The sequence below is a fragment of the Athene noctua genome, chromosome 1 (genome assembly GCF_965140245.1).
Source record: "Athene noctua chromosome 1, bAthNoc1.hap1.1, whole genome shotgun sequence".
NCBI lineage: Eukaryota > Metazoa > Chordata > Aves > Strigiformes > Strigidae > Athene > Athene noctua.
In genome coordinates, this window is record NC_134037.1 from 115252726 (window position 1) to 115276249 (window position 23524).

General features: G+C 43.1%; 2 protein-coding genes across 6 annotated transcripts; both read right to left on the bottom strand.

The window, feature by feature from the left end:
* On the bottom strand, nucleotides 1-4368 carry MALL (mal, T cell differentiation protein like). 4 transcript variants are annotated; one of them, XM_074901671.1, is made up of 4 exons: nucleotides 2233-2382; nucleotides 929-1096; nucleotides 467-595; nucleotides 1-117 (listed from the first exon to the last, which is right to left on the bottom strand). In XM_074901671.1, exons 1-4 carry the CDS (start codon nucleotides 2380-2382, stop codon nucleotides 55-57), a joined length of 510 nt encoding a protein of 169 aa, XP_074757772.1. In that variant the 3' UTR covers nucleotides 1-54. The 4 variants fall into 4 exon arrangements, with proteins under 4 accessions (XP_074757772.1, XP_074758659.1, XP_074757062.1 ...); XM_074902558.1 differs by lacking the exon at nucleotides 467-595 and having other exon boundaries at nucleotides 44-117; XM_074900961.1 differs by lacking the exons at nucleotides 1-117; nucleotides 2233-2382 and adding an exon at nucleotides 4261-4368 and having other exon boundaries at nucleotides 230-595.
* On the bottom strand, nucleotides 4290-23156 carry NPHP1 (nephrocystin 1). 2 transcript variants are annotated; one of them, XM_074895723.1, is made up of 20 exons: nucleotides 23067-23156; nucleotides 22892-22956; nucleotides 21386-21446; nucleotides 20789-20925; nucleotides 20146-20344; nucleotides 19720-19821; nucleotides 18772-18863; nucleotides 18292-18334; nucleotides 17643-17727; nucleotides 16932-17026; nucleotides 16174-16302; nucleotides 14893-14967; nucleotides 14046-14156; nucleotides 12246-12328; nucleotides 10908-10984; nucleotides 10046-10145; nucleotides 9506-9618; nucleotides 7068-7141; nucleotides 6311-6355; nucleotides 4290-4568 (listed from the first exon to the last, which is right to left on the bottom strand). In XM_074895723.1, exons 1-20 carry the CDS (start codon nucleotides 23133-23135, stop codon nucleotides 4290-4292), a joined length of 2034 nt encoding a protein of 677 aa, XP_074751824.1. In that variant the 5' UTR covers nucleotides 23136-23156. The 2 variants fall into 2 exon arrangements, with proteins under 2 accessions (XP_074751824.1, XP_074752751.1); XM_074896650.1 differs by lacking the exons at nucleotides 4290-4568; nucleotides 6311-6355 and having other exon boundaries at nucleotides 6372-7141; nucleotides 10046-10142.
* Between the last annotated feature and the right edge of the window lie 368 nt (nucleotides 23157-23524).

Below are 23524 nucleotides of genomic sequence, written 5' to 3' on the forward strand. Positions count from 1 at the left end.
CCCTTGTTCTGGGAAAGCCCTCGTCTTGCAGAAGCGAAGCCAGCGTTGCTGGGCTCACTGGTAGTAGATGCTGAAGGCGTGGAGGATGTACAGGAAGGTTGTGATGAAGGCGAAGAACTGCATGAGAGGAAGAAGAGCAGGAGCTGAGGTCAGCTGGGAGAGTCTAACCCCATCTCCAGTCTGTGCTCTCAACCTGAGGAAACCTCCCAGCCTAAAGCTCTCTCCAGCCTCAAAGAATCAGCAAAGCCCCACCATTTCCCAGGAGGCAGCCACACAAGGCTCTGAGCTGCTGGACCCCAGGAAGTCCACACGGGCTGCACAAAAGAGACAAGGAGCTGAAGCCCTGACCAGTGTGACACTGCTGAGCTTGGGATGGCTTTACTGTGGCTTTAATATTTACTCCTTCATCTCCCTGAGGGGAATTGTGGGTGCTCTGGCCTGCCAGAGGTTTTCTGGACTGACTCACCGATGCGGCACAGTTGAGCTGGTAGTAGAGTGGTGAGTTGGGGCCAAACTCAGAGCGGATGGTCGCATTGGCTTGCAAGACAGCAGCGCTCATGTACAGAATGGCTGTGCTGCCATGGTACAAACTGTCCTGCAAAACAAGGGAGCAGCAAGGATCAAAGCATGCCCGGGACCATCCTTCTCTGATTCACCCCGAGGACAAGGTCCATCCTCTGCACGTGCAAGTGCTTGAATGGGACACATGTGCCCAGACAGGGCTGGGACCAAACCCTCCCGCCATGCTGAACCCTTCCCTGTGCCCATGCAGCACCCACGACATAGCACAGCTTCCCTCAGCATTTCCAGTCAAGGCCAAAGGAGGAAAAAGGGCTGGCAGCTGGCTGGCTAACCCATCACCAGCCACAGTGGTCTTGCACCCACACTGCTGCTGCCAACATCTGCCAGTGTCCCAGCCCCTCCTTACCAACACTTTCCAGTTCTCGCTGTTTTTGTGAAAGCCGAAGAGGTAGCATAAGAGGAGCAGCAGGGAGACGAGGCAGGAGCTGAGGGACACGTACATCACCCATCCCTGCAGCAGCGGGAAGGAGACAGAGGTAGCAGCGACGAGAATCCACACCCAGGTCCCGCAGAGCTGCCAGGGACAAACACAGGCGCCTCTGATGAGCACGGGATGGGGAAAACACCACCTCCTCCCTCAGTCCCTCCTCACCTCCCTCCCAGGCTGGCCCCAGCAGCCATTGGAAGCCCTGTGTCTTCGGGCAGTATGGACCTGCCTTCCATCCATCCTGGCACGACAGCAGCACTGCAAGCTGGCACGAGTTTCCCTGAATGCTCTTGGGAAATACTTCAAAACGTTTCTTACAGAAGGGAAAGGTTTGCTGCCGTGTTCAATGCAAGGAAACATCTCACCCCAAGGGCTTTGGAGGAGAAGCCAGAAAATGTGTTTTTATCTGGGAAAGGTGAAGGGCCGCATCAGCCAGGCCCTGCCCACTTGTTAATCTCCTAGGCTTGAAATCACGGCACAAGGAAGTCTCCTCCTGATTCCACACACCAGCCCGGAGTGAGTCGCTCACTCTGGATCCACCTAAAATATTTACTGTGCACAAATAGCACACTGGGGTTATCTGGATAAGCTCACACTGCCCTGTGCCATTCCAACTCCAGTGGATGAAACTTGCTCAGATTTGCAGTGGGGAGCTGTGCCCCCTGGCACCAGGTGGCAGCTTGTGACAAAGCCCAGCCACGGCAATTGCAGCCGTGGAGCACGGGTGGTGTGGGTTGCCAGCACTGTGTCATGTGTCAAAGTACACCAGTGGTTATCTCAGTCCGATTGGATGCCCTCTGGACCCAGAAGCAATTGAAAGATTCATGGAATGTCACACATTACAAGACACCCAATTGCCTTCAAGCCCTTGGAAATACTTAAGTCCGAGAATGAAATTCCCTTGATTTTCAAGCAATTTCTGTGTGATAACTAGAGCTGCTTCTGCCCAGAAGCACCGGCAGTTCTTCAACCTCTCCCAGCCCCACAGCAGCCAGCGACCCTCGCACAGGCACTGGGATGGAATTGGAGTGTATCTTGTCCTCACAGTTCTAAAAAAACACATCACGAAGATCACTTTTGTCCATTCAGTATAAGCTAAAAGAAGAGACGTTATTTCCCATTAATGTTGTCTTCAGGATCGTTCTAGGGGCTGTTCCCTGATTTTTAGATTTGCTAGAGCCATTAGCGGGGTGCTGCAACACAGCAAAGCTCAGCATACTCACTATCTCCGGTAGCATGAACGCGTAGGGGACGGTTTTGAAGACGGCGGGTCCGGAGGGCAAGGCGGGCTGCGTGGAGGCCGCAGGGGGACACACCGAGGCCATCTCTTCTCCGCTGACACTGCCACCGTTCCGTGTCGGCTCCGCTTGCATTTGCCTGCACCGTGCCGCTCCCGTGCGGGGTTTTAACTGACACACCCGCAGGGACGTAATCACAGAAACCAGCCCAGGCTGGCACCGCGCCACTTCCTCCGGCTGAAGGAGCCCTCAGCGGCTCTCTGGTTATTGCAGCTGGCTGCACATGCCTGGCCGCCTGCGCCGGGATGGGGGGACCAAAGGGACCCCAGCCCTGCCACTGGCACATGGTCAATTCAAAGTCTTAAATGAGAGGGAAAGGAAAAAAAAAAAATCGTACACGATGCCAGGGCAGAAACATTTCCTGCAATCAGTTTTTGTCTTTGGCACACTTACAAGCCTGAAATATTTTTGCTTCCACTGTTGTTGCCTCCTCTCCTTTCTGTTGAGGTTTCTGCTCCGTATTCATGTCAGGCTTCCCACCGGGCATGTCCAGTCTTTGAAAGCTTACAGCCAAACATTTTTTGCAGACAACTGAACACACTGGTAGAAGATGGGTGAGTTTGCCCATGTGCTCCTAAGAAGGGTCTGAAGGACAGCTACTGGGACAGCTTTGATCTTTACTTCTTGGCAGATTGGCTCTGGATTTGACAAGCACACTCTTGTTTTTTCCAGACGACTCTGCTTCATGCTGTAACTCACCGATAAGTGGTGGGATGAAAGGCTGCAGGTGACAGCTCTGCCTCATGGCCTAACAAAGTCATTTTGTCCTCACTAACTCAGGCAATACTCTGTAGCAGGAGGAGGATGATGTCCTTGGTAAGATACCATGTCTCTCTGTTAGAAGAGCCAAGTGATGCCCTAGGAATGTGGCTTCTGTGCCAAGCTCTTGCACATGCGCAATACAGAGCAAAGATCAATTCTTATCGTCGGAGCCCTTCCTAGGCCAGCAGGAAGTGTTTTGCGTTATTTCTGGAGGCTCCAGTTTACAAATGCTGTCAGTGGGAGCTGGCATCAGGCTCCATGCAGTGTTCTGTGGTCTTTGAAAGATCTTGTTTTAAAACATTTCGCACCAGAAAAAACTTGTGCCTGCCTTGGACTTAAATCTGTATGTGACTCATTGCCCTCCAACCTTGTTGGACACGGTGACAGCGTATCCATCACCATGCAGAAAACATCCCCATGCTCCAGCCCAAAAGACGTCAGATGAGTAACTTCCCACTGTGAGAGGGCAGCACGTACAGTCTGTGCTCAGAAGTTTGTACCCACAAAAAAGCCTTTACCATCCCACTCCACCTGAGGAACACCCCGCAGCTCATTAGCCTGCCCTAGAAAGTCAGCATGGAGGGAGCTACCCTATGGCATGGCCACGCACCGGGGGAAGGCAGCATGCCCCCAATTCTCACCAGCTTTTATTTGTATTAGGTGGGTCAAGCACATTCCTATGAAGAACCAAACCTTCTTCTGAGTGGGGAAAGAAAACCAGTAAAACAGTCTAAATACAGAGCAACCTGCTGTCCACTGATTGGACAGAAGATGATTTTTTTCCTCTAACCTGGCTGACCTTGCTCAGCAGCATTCTTAAAGATCATTGCTATTTTCCTTGCCTGTTACCAGTCCACTGGGGTACCAGGATAAAGTCTTTTGTTCACCTTGATTAAAACAAAACTGGAAATTAATTGTAAGCTGCATGAGAGGAGAAAAGTGCTGCCTTGGCATTTGCTCAGCTTAGGCAAAATACGACACTTGATGTGGCTACAACAGGTACATGTAGCAACAAACATCCATTGCCTTGTCTAACATTGCAAAGGGGAAAATTTAAAATATAATTCATTATAACTGATAAAATTATATTAGTCTCTCAAAATGTTAAATATGTTAAAAGTCATTACAAGTCAGATAGTACACAGTTTCTTTTTTTGTAAGAATTTATTTATATTGTTAACCCATTCTTACGTAGCCTGTATTGTTCTTCCGTAATCCATTCATACTCCAGCACTGTTTTTTCTCACTTCTCCTAAGAAATCATAAGTCAGCTCTGAGATATCAAAGGCTTTATGAGTATTTTCTGATGAGAGCAGATACTGAAGGGCACCGTCATTCTCTCGGCTCTTTTTCAAGAAGTCAGCAATCGCCTTCCAGCGAGATGCTTCAGACTCTTCCTCAGCCCACTTGTAGTCAGGGAGGAAAGTGGAGTGGAGCAGAGGGAAAACAGAGTCGTGGTACACCAGGACAAACACAGACTTCAGAAATTCTTGATCTCTCTGTAGAGAAGAGTATTTGAAAATACCTCAGTACAGACACACAGTGTTGCCAAGCACTTCTCCAGAAGTGTCAAACACAGGGAAGAAAAAAAACATGAAAATATTCAACTAACACCTGGTTCCCAGGAGAACAACAGGTAGAGACTTGACCTTCCTAAACACATCAGCTAGCTCGGATGAGCCTCAAACTCGCCATCAAGAACTACTCTATATAAACTATAGATCAACAACTCTGCTCTCCAACCCGCCTCCTTCTCCAAACAACAGAGAGCAGTGATATGCAGCCAAACCCTGCCAGTGTTACCACGCAATGGCAACGTGTACGACAGTCACTGGGAGCTCACAGGGTATTTATATTTCTTCCTAAAAACACCAGCCTTTACAGTACAGACCGAGACTGTTTGCTGTGGCCACTGGGAAAGTGCCATATCCTCTCCACCTTGGAAGCCCAGACTCCACTGGTTTCTCTACTGGCCTAGGCAGAGCAACAATCCCAGGCTCCTCGCAGCACGTGGCTCTTAACAGGAGGTAAGGCCACACTGTAAGTACTGTTATTTCACACTTTGACAGGACGTTCTGTGTGCGGCAAGAATTATGCCCTCCTCTGTAAAGACAGCTTGCAAAACCCAGAGACTCAGAGTCAGCCTCAAACACTGAATTCTCAAACACCGAAAGATCACAACTGCTTTAACTAGACGAGATTCATGTGCCTCATTTTCCTCACGCGCCCTAGAAAAACCCCTTCATGTATGGAGGACACACACAGAGCGCTGTCTCCTGGAAAACCCACTGACCACTGAGACTCTTCCAGAAATGTACCAGAAACGTAAGTGCTATGACTGACATTGAACAGTTCCCATCTCAGAAGGAGATTTAGCAGCTAAGCCTCATACAACCATGCAAGGAGTAAGAATTCACCAGGCAGCAATCCTACCGTGGGAGTGGCACATGGCAAATCAGGTAAAACTGGATGGTTCTGGGATACCGAGGAGTTACTAATTCTTTGAGCAGATGAGCTTTCATTTTGCATGAATGGCTTTGAAAAAGTGACTCTGACTCAACAGCATTTTGTTTTGTTTGCGTAACTGGGGAGATCTCTTGTGTATCTCTCCAGTAGCACGTGCAATGAATGAAATATCCTGCTGCTGCTCCCAAGAAGTTAAGTGCCTTGGATCAAAAGCTAGTGCCTTCCTCCTTCAGTTACCTACAGCTTCTCTTTGTCCAGAGGACAGGAGGTAGGACAAGGTACAGGTAAGCCTGGTGACACGGCCAGTTCGGTTCTCCAGCTGTCTACAAGCCAAAATGGGAGATTACAACTGTCTAACATAAGGAGATATGCAGAATTTGGGGGCCTTTTTCCAGGCAGACTGTGGGAGGACTGGAGCTCAGAGGTTGGAGCAGGGAAGATTATTTTGTGGACATACACAGCCTCTTCTGTACCAGTGGAAAGCTTTTACCAGTCTGGTATTGGAAGTGCATCACAAAAAGGAGCCACACTTTGGGTATGAGAACCGGTAATAACTTCCCCGCTAACAACCATATACAAAAAGTTACAAGTTAATTTCATATTCCTTCTTCTCCTAGTTTACTGTTACGGGTAAATGTTAACCACATTTAGTGTATCAACATTTTCTAAATAAGTGTACTGTGAGAGGAAAAGTTAACTAGCAATAACACTGACAGAAAGCTTCTAGTTCAAAATAGATTGAATATATGTCAAAGAAAAACCTGTAATTTATTACCTTCTCAGATCTCTTCAACGTTCTTTCTTTATCTGCCCAAGCGCTCTAAAATGAAATGAAATGTAAAATCAGATTGAGATCGCTCCACAATCTAAAGCAATTCTGTTTTTAGCTGCAAAAATCCCCACTTTCCTCATACTCCCCATTCCTCCCTTGTACCAGTTTAATTTCACCTAATTTTACAGGTGCAAGGATTTGGAGATCTGAAACTATCAGAGCCATAAAAATGAAATCTAGGAGAGCTACTTTTAAGAAAAATCAGTCACAACTGAGGTTCACTTTTTTTCCCACCCTACAAGAACGACAAAACGCAGCCTAACCCCAAAGGCTGACAGCTTCTAAAGGTAGTGTCCTTTGGGCAGAAATAGCTCAGCTGTTGTTGCCTGGTACTAAGACACCTGCCAGGGACTGCCATGTAAATACAGTGAGCGCTGTCCTGCCAGGCAGAAGCTATGTCAGCTCCTCCCTGTCATGAAAGCAGCACTGTCGCAGAAGCCAGACAAACATTCAGACAGCTCATCCGCCTGAGCATGCTCTTGCTGTGGCTACGTGGCTAGCAGTGCTCAGACTAGCTAATTCATGTCTTTGCATCCCTTCTGTACATACTCAAGCACTCTCCTGTAGAGATCTGCACATACCTTCCTGCTGTTGGGCTTTTGCATTTATCTTTTTACTGGACAAAAAATGCTCAAATTTTGCAAACAATCTGGAAATCCTGACACATCAGATGTAACTGAACACCACGTAGATAACATACCCGAAGTGCATCCATCAGGTCTGGTTCATCCATGAGTTGAGGGAAAGTTGCTAAAATAGGATTAAAGATTAAATCTGAAACAGAAAACAAACATATTCAAGGCTAAGAATTAAACAGGATGGTTCTTGAGGTATCAACACATCAAGGTATTCAGTACATCCCCTCCCCTCTGATTATTTCAAAGGGAAAATTATCTGTACTAGTACTCCAGAGCAGCAGGGAAAGTAGAAAAGCTCTCTAACTGTGTTCTCTGACTGTAGCAAACTCTCAGTCGCTGAGAGATGGTTAACCTGAGCGAGAAGAAACACGCAAAAACTGATTGCTGGTTTATTAGAGAAGCCAGCAAGCAAGAGACCTTACTGATTTAACCTAAGGTTAGAGTGAGGGTTTTTTTCTCATTTCTGCACCTGTCTTTTTTTATAAACATCTGAAATTGTGCTGCTTGATTTGGATGTTATGAATAAACACACTTCCATTATGCCTCAATCTGGCTTGTGTTGTGGGTGATGTTAAGGTACACAGGTAACAAGTGGCACAGTAAAGGTACCAAATGGGGCATATCATCAAACTGGATCAGTCTCCTGCCTGCCTTCCTGGTGAGCTACCAGGTAATAGCTGGGTCTCCTGCTTGAGCTGAACAGGACAGCTGTATCAAAATCAGGCAGGGCAGAGCTGCCTCCCCATGACTGGCAGGAATCAAAGCACTCTGTTATGAAACACAGCAAATCTTGAGACCCCATGGCACAGGGGTTCTGTTTAGTTAATGAGACTGATGATAAGATTATAGAAGTGCTACAAGCGACATACAGAGGAATTTTGGTTGAAGTGTTTTCTTTCTCTTGTGATTTTAAGTATTTAATGTATGCTGTTTCTTCATGTTGAAGCTGACAGAAAGTTAATAAACGATGACCATTTACTAGTAACAAAACATTTTATGGAGGCAAGTGAGAACTGATTACTTTTGTGAAATATAACAGATGTTTTAAGTTATCTATTTCTAAACTGATAATTGATTTTTAAATATGAGCAATCTTCCTTTGTTACACCAGGAAAAAAGTAGAAAATGGCTACCAGAACAACTTCTGAAATTCTGGGGTAAAGCCTTTAAATAATCTCAAATGAAGTCTGAATCCAAATGGCTGTAATTTAACTCCAGGAGAGGTCATCAGCCTGATCTATTATCCTATTGGCCTTTAAAAACTAAGCATTTTAGTTTCTCTGTGATAAGTTTCTTAAACAAAGCATTAGTTTATGAAACGGTCTGACTTTCAGATACTGAAATCAGTATACACGGAATGTATACTAAAGTTCAGAAAATCAGGAAGGGAGTTAAGTTCTGAGCACCTTCAAAAGATGAACCTGTAATTCAGGCACCTAAGTGTGGCCGAAGATTTTAAGTTAAAAATATTAGTAAGTGCAAAGGCAAATTTATTTGCCATAGGAGCAGATGATACATAATTCAATCTGGAGAAGAGATGGGAGAAAATAGAAGAAAATCACTTTGCATTACCAATATATATTCACCTGTAGTACAGTTAAGAAATGTAATTTTTCCATATTTCGAATTGATTTTAAAATGGAGGAGACCATAAACTATTACAGCTCTGTTGAAGGGAAGACATGGAAGGAATAAGAGAGCTGCAAAATCAGAGCAAAAACTCTTCCACTTCCCTTTCCCGGCTGCATTAACCAATAAGTAAATAATAATTTTTAGAAGGTAAAGAGGATGACTTAGCCTCAATGACACCAAAACATCTGCATAACCTCTTCTGTAACTCAGAGAACACACATATGCTAGAAATGAATGAGTAAACCCATCTGCATGTCTAATCTCTCACTGCATTAGTGGTGAAAAGGAAACATTTCTCTTCCAAATAATCCTTTACTTTTATTTGCCTTTTTTTTTTTTTTTTTAATTAGAAATAACCCTTTACCTATCCACAAGGGCAGTTTTTTAAACGAGAATTTCACTGAAAGCACTTCATTCATACTTCATGTCAAACAAAGCTACTGTTTTGCATCTTGCAATGTGAACTGATGTCAAACAGGGCAACACATTAGATGTGTGTTGAAATATTACTAGTTTGAAATGCAGACACACTGAGTGGCAGTATTCACAGTGAGAGGCTGTTCTCTTTTATCAACAGAAAAACAGCTTTCTCTTTGTCCCCACAACACGTTACAGACCAAAAGTTAAAGCGCTGAAATTCTCTACCCAGGGAGTGTGACTTCCTAACCTTGTGAGATGGTTGGTCAGTGCCAGGGCTAACAGGGAACAAAATCCTACGAGTCACCTGTATCAGTGAGAGTTGTTCCTGCAGACCCCAGATTTTTCTTACAAAAGGGAGACTCGGGAGAGAGTGTTTCCCTTTAGGAACCTGCTGCTTCTCCAACAGACTCACCAGTACTGAGTTCTTTTCCACAACTGCAATTCTTACCTGCACTTTGCATGCTTATGCTGTCTTTCAGGAGCGCATCACCAAGTATTTGTCGATAAAATATCAAGATATGGATGTAGCACATACTGCCAATTAACGTTTCTGGTAGCAAACTATTGAGAAAATAAAGAACACGCAGTTGAGATTTTTATTGAAAACTGCTCCTAAAACTCTTAAGCACTGTTCAGCAAAACTTGAGGGTAATGACAGCTTCATGGAGATGATTATTAACTCATATTGGCACCTCCATGAATCTATCACAACTTTTGAAGGTGTACACTGATAAAGCTCCAACAGCCAGACTCCTGCTGTTGAAAACAGTTTTCACTATTATCTAAACTTAAAGACTTTTTAGTTGTTTTCAACAAAACAGCTTTAAGTGTCAAACAGAGATCAAGTACAATATGCAGGTGACACAACCCTCAGATTTTTCCATAGCCAGTGTTCCAGGGAAGGGGAACACTTTAGATCTCTGGAACCATTCTAGGCTATCCGAAATACTTTTCCATTTCATGGTGGCACACACACATGCATACTTACTTCAGGATGTCTTTTGACTGTGCACTTAATGACCGCAGTTTCACTACAAGCACAGGCTGTTTCTTGAGTGTTATAAACTGATGAAAAACACTGCTGCCTGCTTAAGAAATACCCGATATGAGATCTGTCATTTTGAAAGAACATTAAGAATTGTATTACAAGAACGGGCATTTAAATTTGACAAGAGATGTTTTGCTAAAACTGCAATGGTTTAAGTATGGTCTCAAAACCAGGAGGAATTGAACATCTGGAACTATATCAACATATCAGCTATATCAACATTTGGTCTAACATAAGCTATTACCTCTCTCTGGGGTGATGGAGTCATAATACACATGGAGTAATGTGGAGGTAAGTGTCCAAAGCCAAAAGGTAAAGGCCTTCTGTAGCTTGCAGCATGTGTCATGAGCAAATGGGTATTATTACAGTTTCCAGAGGAAAGCTATGACCGCCCTTATTTAAAACACAAGTGGTCTGTCGTCTGACCTGACTGTTAGGGAAGCCTTATACAGCCCCACCAGGAAGAACCAGTACAGTTGTTCTGTAGCATATTTATGCACACATGGAACTTGTGTGTAAGTGATATGGGATTGATGATATGGGACTTGAACAGCCTGGCTTGGGAACTCTAGACCAGTGTAACTCTTGAGCCTTGTACCATCCATCACCCCATAGCCAAGAACTGTGAAGTGCAGTTAAAGAAATAATTTGTTTCTGAGAACTAACCCTACAACTGCAGAAGCTGGAAATTACAGAAACATTCGCAGTGGCAGATAGTTCCTTGGCTGAGCACTGCATGTTGTAAAGTGGGTATAGCATTCGTGTTATCATTTCATTTTGTAATGTTTAGAAGAAACCACACCTCGTCTTGATATTGATGGGTCAACCTCAACGCCTCTCTCATAGGGAGTGCCACCATTTAACAGCAGCTCATACATCCTGTGAAAGAGAAGCAACATTGTTAGAATAAAAAGATGTAAGGGTATGTGTTCTCACAATCAGTCTCTGAGAAAGAAAGAAACCTGTTACCTCAAACAAAAACGGTGCTTGAGGTTATGACTAGTATTTTATATGAAATTACTATACGTATTTACTAAGTAACCAAACCTCAAATGATAAATTTGAAACTTGGATTATATTGGGAAACTAGTTAATTATTTTTAAATAAATTAGCAACATTGATTCTTTTCCACAAGACTCCACTATTTTTCTTATATGAAATTTAGCAATTGTTCCGCTAAAATGTTTTTGAGGAGTCATGGCTTATGTAGCAAATTTTAGATATGGAAGATTTAAAGCGTTGAGGACTAATGTAATCCCAGTTCTGTCAAGAGTAAGTCACTGTTGAAGCAAGCATGCAATTTCACTCTCTAGATAACATCTTTAACTTAATGGAATAGAAAAACAATGTTAGAGAGCAGATTTAGAAGAGATTTAGAGACTTATAGAACAGTAGAGGTCTCCCATGGGTATTTTTTTCCCCCTGTAATCAAAATATATTCAGAATACACATCTATATCTCTATATACTTGGTAAAAAACAAGTATTGCAAGTCTGATCTACAATGAATCATTTCTGTAAATTAACTGAAAGCTTTCCTACATTTAATAAAGTAGAAATATGTATTATTCTTTAAGATTGTTGGACCCATGAACTAATCATAAATCAGCTGCAAAATATAAGCTTATTCACGTTCTCCAAGTGAACAGTAACAGATTCATTCACAACAACTCTTACCTGCTTCCAAGTCTTAGAAACCAATCTTCTAATTTTGAAATGGGAAAGGGTTATACAGCAAAATGCACATAAAGAAGAGGCCAGAATTAAAAAGGACGTCATCACCTTCAATGTAAGTAATGACTCTACTTATATAAACAAAACTCTAAATAACTCCCTGTTGACTCAGACATTTCCATAGTTTTAAAATTCCACACATACTAACTTGCAACATTTCAAACCTGAATGTTGGCTCCAGGGAGCACTTTTCCCACACAGACTTAGCAGAACATACACTGGTGGAAGCAGGACCAGCATTCTCACTGCAAGACCTGGTACATCCTGCACATTAGACTGGATTACACCTGCCCTTATCGTGCGTAAGCATGAAACAGGAACTTTACTCCTAGCCTAAAATACTTGTATATACAAACATACATAAACACAGAGAGCGAGAGAGAGAAGGAAAACATAATACACTTACTTGGAAGGAACAGGCATTCCATTAGAAGTAAAAAGCTTCAGAAATGCCCAGCCACAGCTTAGTTCTCCTCTTTCACCTGTTGCCTAGGAAAAAAGAGAAGCATAAGTAATTTGAGCCAGAACAAACCAGAATGAGTAACTGAACCACAAACACTTATTTAATCACATAAAAATGGTAAAAGCCCCAGATTTCTAGTAAACAAACATTGACTGTGTCACATTCACAGGTGTTTGAAGATGTTCACCAAACAGCACACACAGTTATGCTGAAGTTAATGGTCCATGAACATATTTAACAGACAAGGATTTATAAAGCCAAGAAATACACATTTAAGGGAAACATAAGTATATCAAGCTCCTGAAAAAGAAGAAATGCACAGAGACAAAAGTAAGAACCCCCAAACCTGCACTGATGCTCTAAAGAATACAGGACAGAAAGAAGGAGGGAAAAAATTTACCCAGAGGATTTACCCATCTGATTCCAGAGTCGAGAGTTTCTAAGCTAGTGACCCCGTGCATCGGAAAGCTTTAGCCACAGTAGACAATGCCTGGGAAAGAGAGCTGATCCTCCGGGCCAGCCCATCTATTTCCAGACCCCCAAAACACTAATAACAGGTAGGAACTTGTAAACACTTCAGCTTTCTTTTAAACTTCCTCCCTAAACAGAAGCAGACAACTTCACATAATCTTGACTACTCCAGCTAGCACAAGGAGGGTCACTGTGCCCCATTAGGTCTCTCTGAACCATCACTTACCAACATGCTGTTCAACACCAGGACTTACTCCAGTTACCTACAGATGTACACTCTTATTTATTTCCCCGCACAACAGTTCTGCATCCCCACCATGCTGTCAGCCTGTCTGTCCTCCACATCTCCACAGGCACTGCTCTCTTGCACCCTAAGTTCATACAGGTGTTAGCGAATGAGAAAATACAGCAGTAGTCCCCTCTGCGACTTCTCTATCCATCTTTTCTGAATTCTGTTGCCCACCATTTAATACCCTACCTGCTAACCACTGTGGTTACCCCACTTTTCGTCTTTCACTCATTATTTTCTTGACTGCCAAAATTCACCTGAGGAGGTCTGTGACCACAATGAAAATCTAAGTGTTCAGAAAGAGGCAGCAAGACCTGAGTCAGTCTTGTTAACAAAATGGCTGAGAACTTTCAGAACAGTGAGCTGTTCCAAAAAGCCACTGTATCCTCCAAATATTAGTGTGTCTTATGCTCCTGCATGCACCTGCCTTCCATTACAGTAGTTTTTATGAGCCTTACCATCTATTGTTTACTACCTGTTGTACTTTTCAGAAGCATATCCTAGATGGATAGGATATATCTGTATCAATCGCAGCTAGCGTTCATACTATTTAAACAGTTACAATCTCAGTTTCCAAACTATATAGCACAGTAGTCTGAAACAAATCACAAAGATAGAAAAAACAATGCAGGAGTGAAGACAGAATTGGTCCTTTGTGACCACATTACATGAGATCATTTGCAGAGTAACAGAATTTATTTCAGTGTAAGTAAAGGCATATTCACGTCCACTCGTCAGAAAATTTTTTATTCTCTAAATATTGACTAGAAATAAAAGTTCCAAACCCCAGCATCTTTCTCCTCCCCCCCAGAAGCCAAAAAGAAGACAATCTTATAGTAAGCTAGGAAAAGTTCAGGTAAATTTCCATTTGGATCTCGCAGTTCACTGCTGGGATACTGCAGCTTAACATCAAATATGGGACAGCTGGTTCACTTAATAAACCAGCACTTGGAACAATTTATACTGCAACTTTACACACTTACATTGCGAATATAAGTGATGCCAAGTTCAAATAATATCCCAACGTCTGAAGACAGAGAGTTGGACCTGACAAAACAGTCACCATCAAGCAAGCTGGGTAAAATGCCTGTTACCTAATACAGAGAAAAGGGGGTGGGAAGAGAAAAGTGAATGTACCTATTAAAAAAAAGCCTGACTTTTAGAAGCCATTGAACACATCAGTCATTCACATAAGATCTCAGACTCAATCCCATTGTATATACAAGAAAATGAGTAGAGAAGCAATATTAGTTGAAACTTTGCTCTCCTATTCTTTATCTTGCCATGAAACGCAGCTGTGCTACCAAGGTACTTTTTGTGTGTGTGATAACAAGCTATTAAAGAACTTTAGATGTCAAAAAGCACCTAATTCCCTCCAAGAACACAGCAACAATTAGGGTAAAACATGACAACACTACTACTGTGAGCATGGCCCTGTATGGCACCTGAAACGTGGAACAAAGCACATGCTCTTTTTTTACTGAAATCAAACCAGAAGCTGACGTGCAAAGTGGCTAGTCTCTTCCCTTCTCCATGAACACCACGTAGCGTGCGCCTGATACTGATTCAAAGTTAACCAGTGCTGCTGGCTAGATCACCAGTCCTTCCTGCTACTTTTCCTTTCCCCCCAGCAATTTTCTCCAAAGTGGATTTCCCAGAACGCTTTGTTAAGTTTGAATTCATGCACTTCAGCAAGTCTTTTCTCTTCTGCATGTTCATTTTGGTTGCACTATGTCTTCTTTCAACACAAATACCAGACATAATAGACATCACTAAATAAGAAGCTGTAAAGAGTTACTGTCTGTGTCAGTCCCAGAGCGAGACACCTACCCTTGGAGAAAAGGTCCACATTTGAGGATTTTTAGGTTGCCACGTAGCTCTCACTGTGTGAATGTTACTCAGCACCTAAGGCGTAATAGTGGTGAAAAAAGCTAAGACAAGATTTTCTAGAAAGCTGTGCAGCTTTAAGAAAGCGCAGTATTATCCCAGATCAATCTAACACTGCACACAACAAAGATAAAATTACACTTTCTCTTCAACTGTATCAGATGGTTTCAGTTTAAAGGACTACAGAGGAAGTTTTCTTAAGCTACAGAACACTTCCAACCATTCTTGCTTCATATACACCAGTAACAGTCCTTTGTCCCCAAAAGCGTTCAGTGCAGCTGAAAGAAAACTGCCAGATTATCAGTGTTAGATTCTGTTATAAAAAGCTGCTCTACATACGTGCACAATAGAACAGAGAGGATCACCAGCAGGTGGGGGAATCTGAATATGACTCTGACCCAGCTATTCCCAGGCACATCACAGGAGAGATCAGCCCAGAAAAGGCTCATCTCCACAGGCATAAAGGATCAAAGAGGCACCATGGCAGGGGAGAGAACTGAAATTATGGACTCAGAGGAATGGAGCTCCTGCCCCAGCCCCTCCCAGGGCTGCCCAGGACAGCCATCAGTCCCACAGGCCAGGCGTGACTCCCATCACCATGAGTCAACAGGAGCGGCTCTTGCTGCATCACCTTCCAGACTGAAGGGGGTTACAGCTTAGTGGTATGAGACACTGCCATGCTGGGGAAGGGCATTTTGTGACTTACTGCAGGATGTTCAGGGGAGAAACCAAAGGCAGAAAAAGGGAGGGAACAAGGTGCTTTGTGGAGTAGCACAGGTGAAAAAACAAAGGGATAACTACTCATATCTGGACATGCCTGAGGCCTGATCAATGCAGTCTGTCCTGTTTTCTCATTAAGCTCCATTTATAACTATTTTTCTGGGTGAATGGGCTCTATTCTGAATGCACACGTGTGTGTGTGTGTGTGTGTGTATATCTAGGTGCCAGCAACTAGCCAAACCACAGGTCACTGGGGACCTACATGTCTGCAGTGACTGCAAGTGAGAGAGCAAGGGTACATACGTCAGTGTGTGATCACAGGCCAGTATCAAGCCAGACTAATCGGAGAGTAAATTAAGCAGCTTGAGAGGCAGGTTGTGTGTGTGTGTGTGTGGCTCGCTCTCTCTAAGAGAAGTGGAGGAGCTGGCTACCAGAGGAACCAGAGCACAAAAGTTTCTAAATGATCCACACCCCATCAAGAGTTTTTTTGAGAGCCAAACTTACCTGATTGCCATCGAACAGACAGAGTCGAACATGTCTACTGAGAACCTGTATACTAACTCCTGGGAGAGGAATCATTTTACAGCTACATAAAGTCACAATCAGGGATATTCGAGTTGGTCTAGGATAGATCTGAAATACAGACAACAGAAGAAAGATTATGTCTACAGGCTCCTCCTGCACGTGGTACCAGTTTGTGTTTATTTACTGAGATGATCAAGTGAAGCGTTCACTAGGCACAAAGCTTGTGTAGTATTAGCAAAATTTCTTCATAAGCCTTTAGCTCTCAAGAAATCAGTGCAAATATTTTACTGTGACAGATAAAAGGTCCTATCAAAATTTTAGATGGAAAAAATATTCTACAAATGGTGCAAGTGAAGACATAATCATTAGCCAAAATGAAAGAAGACAAGTTAAATTTGTGGCTTCACAGTGCCTAGTAAAAGTCCATGGTTTAAAAATTCAGACTAGTCACCTGTGCAGATCTGCTTCCCAGACAGGGAAGGAACTCACAAACTTAAGATGAAACATGACTCTTAAAAGATACCCAGCATGACAATTTGTACTGATTTTTTGCCTACAGAGAGTAGAATGTGTTAACATCTACTGCCTAAGCAGTCTGGATTGACATCGAAATCCATCACCTGTTTCACAGCAGTATTCACCCACCGATATGAAATACTGCTAGCAATTCAGGTCTAGAGATCCTGTCATTTCTCTCAAACCAAAAGCATCACAGATTTCTTACCAGTAGTACTCACAGTATTTTTTTCAGAGTTCCACACCAAGTCTTTGAAAGCCAGTTGTGATGGAGTAAGTTCAGGCTGCAAAAAGTGACTTGATCGAAACTGATTGCCTATAACAACAGCAATTTTTAAAATACTTAACATTTTTTATGATCTTTATTGTCACAAAGTGAACAACACTCAAAATTCAGATGTGGCTAAAGTCCCTTTGAATATTTGACTGGCCCAAACAATACTACGGAGGTATGTTCTACTACTTTTACTATTTGTAAGTGTTCTGCAGTATTTCATTCCAGAGCACAGTAATTTAATTAACAAAAAGAGCTATTGATTTGAAACCATTTTAAACAAAAAGACTAAAAAAACATGAGCGATTTGGTGAAGAGACTCCAAAAGATCTCAGAGAAAAAGATTTAAAAAAAAAAATCATTTTCTGCAATGTCAACAGGAAGTATCTTCCAAAGAGGAAAACCTTTGAAATCATTAGGAAATTTGTCATTACCTCTGTGTGGCCAGGACTTTACACAGATCAATTAAAACTTAACTGAAGAAGAAAAAAAAGCCTTTTATACATTATTTGATGGGTCAAATATAGCCTGTACAGATTACCCAATTATAATTAAGCAATACTGATTTTAGTCCAGTCATAAGCATTGGATAGAGGATAAGAAACTCACCACAGACACTTGAGAATCCTGCAGTGCCATTACTATGAGAAAACCTTACCTTCCTCTAAAAGCTGGAAAAGTGTGGACTGGCGGAATCCTGCAGGAACTGCTCCTATGGTTGTCAGCACTTCTACTGTGTCATTCTATTGCCAAAAAAAAAGAAAAAAAAAAAGAAAACGAATATAAAGAAATATCAGTATTCCTGCTATTTAACAGCTAATTGTATCCTAATGTAGAACTCTCACATAACCAGAGACCTGGGGCATCAGCCACCTCTTCTCATCTGAAGCTCGTCTGGCCCATCCTCAGGATTTTTTACTGTTTCATGTATGAACCCAGCCAGACACCCATTTTGTTAAGTCCCCCTCCCATTTCAAAGCAGCAGCAGAGCAGCCAGTCACAGAACAAAATCACACCCTTGAAAAAGAAATGGTATAGTACTACTGTGGCAAAACAGCAAAAGACACCTTATTTGCATCTTCATTCTGACACATAAAGACACTGCTGGGCTGCAGCCTATTTCTAAAGTGGCTGAGAACATTTCTGTAGCATTTCTTGCTACAAAAAAAAAAAAACAAAAAAACAGAGATGTTAATAAAAAACAGTGGTCCGTAATATGAGAAACAGTGTTTGATAAAAGGCAAACCTTGTCTACAAAATAATTAACATTACAGTAGATGAAGTTGCTGTGTAAGAAATACACCTACTTCTGTGATAGCTCTTCTTACAGCACTCCAGTGAGAATCTGTTCTGAAAAAAAAAAAAAAAAAGTACTTTTCATATCATCTTAAGGTGGACAAAAATTGAAACACTACATATTGGTTTGTTTTCAAATAGAAGCAGCTTAATAACCATATCTATCTGATACTAATAATGACATATTTCCAGCCACTAAGACTAATTGCTAGACTGTCTCATGAGTTGGAACATAACTTGATACATGGCCCAGTCATTCTCTTGATTTTGGGGGGGGGGAGGCAAACCAAAGCAAAACTCCCCAACAAACCCACTCAAGTAAAAGTGTCTCTGCAAACTGAAAAAAAACCAAGTGACAGCTACTCTGAAAAGAAAAATGCAAAGAACCAAATACCCTTATGAGGTATTCTCACTGTAAGCAACATACTGCCAGATTTGAGGAGAAGGAAGAATAATTTTATACTTATTTGCTTTCACATCGCTCCATTTACCTTTTTTTAATTTCAGTTCCATCTGCTGTTTCATCCACCACTTCTATGTGTTCTTCACTTTGCTCTTGGCTGTCAGCATCTTCATAATGGACCTGAATTCAGATTCCAAAAGGGAAAGTGCATGATTTCTTCAAAGATCTGTTCTTAAAAATGTTTTCTCCAACCACAGCACATGTTAATAGTTTAGAAGAGAAGATTTTCTGTCTGTAATGACCTATCACTCCATAGCACTGTAACTGCAGAACACTGCCCTTCGTTCTGCAGTTACAGCAAGAGATTGGAGTATTCCTACAAGTAAGCAAGAGAAGGCATTTGCAAAGCGGATTCTTTAAAAAGAGAAATACATCAGCATCATGAAGTAAAAAGCTAGCTACTTAACATGCTCTTTAGTTACATTGTAAAAAGCTCTGTTCCATCTGCCACTCAATCCAAACTGTGTACCAGCATTTAAATGTTCACCACAATTATAGACGGAAATATATGTGCTTAAGTATATAAACTAACATGTGTAAGTGACTCTAAAGCGAAAAAAAAAAAAGTTAAAAATCTTGGAAATCCATTTTTGAAAAGGTTCTTCCATGTTAAATTACAAAATACTCCAACATTTACATGGACTCACATATCATATAAATTATGAAAAGCATGAATTAGTCCATAGCAGCTTGAAATCTTCAGAGCTGACCTTTAGTGACAAAGATTATGATTTTCGTATTTAAGAAACTTCTCTGCACTTGTATGTCACAACTACGTCAGGCACAAAAACACTGCTTTTGCTAAATATCTCCATACACACACATACAAACACGGTCTTATTTCCAAATAACTGGCAAAACACCGCTGCATGCTCCCATGTAAGTATTATGACCAGTTTAAGCAGCTATACTATTATTAATATATATAAAATAACAGAGGTGAGACTAGGACCAAAGAAGGTTGCAGAACACTAACCGCAAGATAGGTTCTAGGAACAAGGCCTCTCTCCCCTTTTGAGTTTTCTGCTACCCACCAGCCATCCACCTTCTTGTCATGTATAAGTAGGACTTCACCTTTCTTTGCCATTAGGAGAGACAGAGATAAAAGAGAACCAAATATTTCAAAATTACTCCAGGCACAACTGAGAAAAAAAAAAAAAAAAAAAAAACACAAAAACTTTGTTTCTCCCCCAAGAGAGATCCCAGACTACCATGGCAGACCCTGCCACTACAGAAGGTGGCAAAAGGACACTGGACTCCACCAAGCCAAACATACACCAGGAAAAGCCATTTCTCCCTGAATCCCACAAGGAACGAGCTGAATCCCAGAAGCAGATCTAATTATAGTTATTGGTTAATACAGAATGATCTGAAGTCAAAAAAAGTTTAGAGACATATTTACTGTAAATGTGAGATCCTCTTCCTGCTGTGCACTAAAGTTTCCAACTGCAATACATTCTTTAACATTTGGATCATCCAACAATTTATCATCATCATCTGCTTCTTCACTGTCTTCCTCCTCACTACTTTCTTCATCTTCACTCTCATCCTCTTCTTCATTTTCATCTTCTGTTTGAGGATCTTTCTGATGTTCCTCATCCCTACGCAAAATAAATCAAACTTTTTAAATTATTACTTTAACAAAACTTCTGGAAGTTGCTGCAAAGCCTTGCAGTATGGCATTCTCTGCAAAGGTCGTTCTCCAGATACAGAATTATTCCTGTGTTTTACTCTCTGTCCTGATCTGAAAAAACTCCAAAATCCTAATGGTGTTTCCACCCTAAGTGTAGAGACCATACTGCATCCTCTCCTCTCAACAATCACTTTATGTTTCAGCCATTAACCAACACCCTCAGAAAATTCCAGTGAGTCCTTCTTGACTGCATCAAGAAAACAAGCACAGTAAGAGTTGGCTCGTCAGCACTTCTTTTTTAATCGTGTGTTAAGATAATAAAGGGGATGAGCTAACCATTTTTCAGGGTCCTTTCCAACTATACATGTACAATTCTATAAAAGTGCAGATTGTATTTGTTTAATCTACTTACACTGCATAATTTGTAGTCACATCATCCTGATCCAAGACAAGAACAAGTTTTTGCAGCTGCTGAGAGAGTTTTAGCAAAAGCTTTTCTTCTTCTTCTTTCCTCCGATTATAATTTCCCACAGGTGCAGGCTCATCAGCCTGAGAAGAACACAACAAATTGCTCAAAGAATCAAAGTTGAAGTTCCCTTATAAAGTTAATTTTAATTTTCCACACATCTTACGAGCTTTCACCTTCCTGGGCTGCTGTCACTCCATGATTAGTGACATCTTTCTTGCCCTTTTACTCTGCCAAGATGAAATTTTGTAATAAATTTCAAATCTGCACTCTCCGCTTCCAACACATGCACTGGGTTGATAAATATTTTATAATGTATTGAGTTGATAAAGATTTTAAGCCCAGAACTCATACACAACAAAGCACTAAAAATGTGATTTTAAATAACAGAAATGGATCTCAGAGATCCCAATCAGGGACTTTGCCCTGCTAGGCATTGCTCTTGTCCCAAGCCATCTAAAATCAAAGGAAGCTGGTGTTCTCTAAACACTCTCTGTGATGTATTTTAAAGAAAACTATTAACAAATTTGTCTTCATACTTACTTTTTTCAAATTGTGAAGAGCATCTGTATTCTCATCCACCAATTTCTTCAGCTGTATACATCTGCATTGAAAGCAAGACAGATAGACGGGTGACCCAAATCATGCCTGCTTATTGAAATGTGTCAATACTCAGACCTTCACTCAGCTCTGTGTGCGTGCAGCTTGACAAACACCAATACAAGCCCAAACAGCAGCTTCTATGATTATTACCCATGATGTGCAAGTTCCCACTTAAAACTACCTCAGCCCTTGAGGACTGGGAAGCAGCTTGCCTGTTGCTTCCACCCGGAAAAGAGACAAGTGAGAAGGGTCAGGGAAGAGATCAGTACAAATAGAAGAAAAATGGAAAGGTATACAGGGAACTGCCTGCTCGTTCTTCTGAGGCAAAGGCGATGGGGAACAGAGTGAATCTTCCAGGGACTTTGCTCAGAGTAACCAGGAGATCTTTGCTGGCAACATGGACAGTAGGATTGAGTGCACACTCAATAAGATCCCCAACAACACCAAGCTGTGTGGTGTGGTCGACACACTGGAGGGAAGGGATTCATCCAGAGGGACCTGGACAGGCTTGAGTGGTGGGCCCATGCAAACCTCATGAAGTTCAAGGTCCTGCACATGGGTCAAGACAATGCCCTACACAAACACAGGTTGAGCGATATGTGAATTGAGAGCAGCCCTGTGGGGAAGGACTCAAATGGAAAACTGACTGTGAGCCAGCAATGTGCACTCACAGCCCAGAAAGCCAACCGTACCTTGGGCTGCATCAAGAGAAATGTGACCAGCAGGTTGAGGGAGGTGACTGTCCCCCTCTACTCTGCTCTCGTAAGACCCCACCTGCAGTGCTGCATCCAGCTCTGGGGCCCCCAGGATAAGAAGGACATGGACCTGCTCGAGTGGGTCCAGAGGAGACAACAAAGATCATCAAGGGGCTGAAGCACCTCCCTTCTGAAGACGGGCTGAGGGAGCTGGGGTTGTCCAACCTGGAGAAGGCTCCAGGTAGACGTTATATAAGCCTTCTAGTACTTAAAGGGGGCTACAGGAAAAATGGGGACTCTTGATCAGGGAGGGTAGGGATAGGATGAAGAGCAACAGTTTTAAACTGAAAGACGGTAGATTTAGATTAGATGTAACAAAGAATTACTTTCCTGTGAGGGTGGTGAGGCCCTGGCACTGGTTGCCCAGAGAAGCTGTGGCTGCCCCCTCCCTGACAGTGTTCAAGGCCGGGTTGGACGGGGCTTTGAGCAACCTGGTCTAGTGGAAGGTGTCCCTGACCATGGCAAGGGGGTTGGGACTGGATGATTTTTAAGGTCCCTTCCAACCCAAACCATCCTGTGATTCCATGAGATGGTTCCCCCCACAACAGAGGTAAACTGTGCAACTCTGGGCCACGGAACGCTACTAAAGTAAAGGGCAGGAGGGAAGGCTGGGGGTAGGGGCCGGGCGGGGGGACCGAGGCCGGCTCCCACACAGCCCCAGCGGACGGGGACCCTCGGGGTTCTGCCTCACCTCTGCGACAGGGCCTTCCGCTGCCCGGGGGCCGGGGCCGCGCTCTCCGCCCGCAGCGCCTCCACCTGCAACATAAGACAAGCGCCGTCAGCCGCCGGTAGGGCAGGGCAGGGCAGGGCAGGGCCGGGCCGGGCCGAGCCGAGCCGAGCCGAGCCGAGCCGCACCGCACCGGTACCTGCGCCTGCAGCTCCCGGCTGCTCCGCTGCACTCGCTGGAGCGGGCCCCGAGCCCGCCGCACCGACATGGTTGCTACGCGACGGGCGCGGCGGCGCGGCCAGATGCCGTCACTTCCGGGGCGTGCGGCACGCCGGGAGCGTGAGGCGGGAAATGGCAGGGGCTGCGCGGCATCCACTGCGGGGGCTACCCTGCCGCACCCCGCTTGGGGCTGCAGGTCGAAGTCAGAAGGGCCGCCCCCACCCCCAGCCAGGGAGTCGCTGCTGGCCAGGCAGGGCCCGGTGTTGTTACTGATTTTATCATCAACTGAAATTAAATTGTGTTTGATTTAGTATAGATCAAGTATAGAATTAAGAGATATTTTAGTAAAAATCATTTTACATTTATTGTATTTTGAATCCAGCAACCGACTGCTACTCTAAAATCCCCTGTACAGTCCCGTACCAAAGCCGAAGGGAT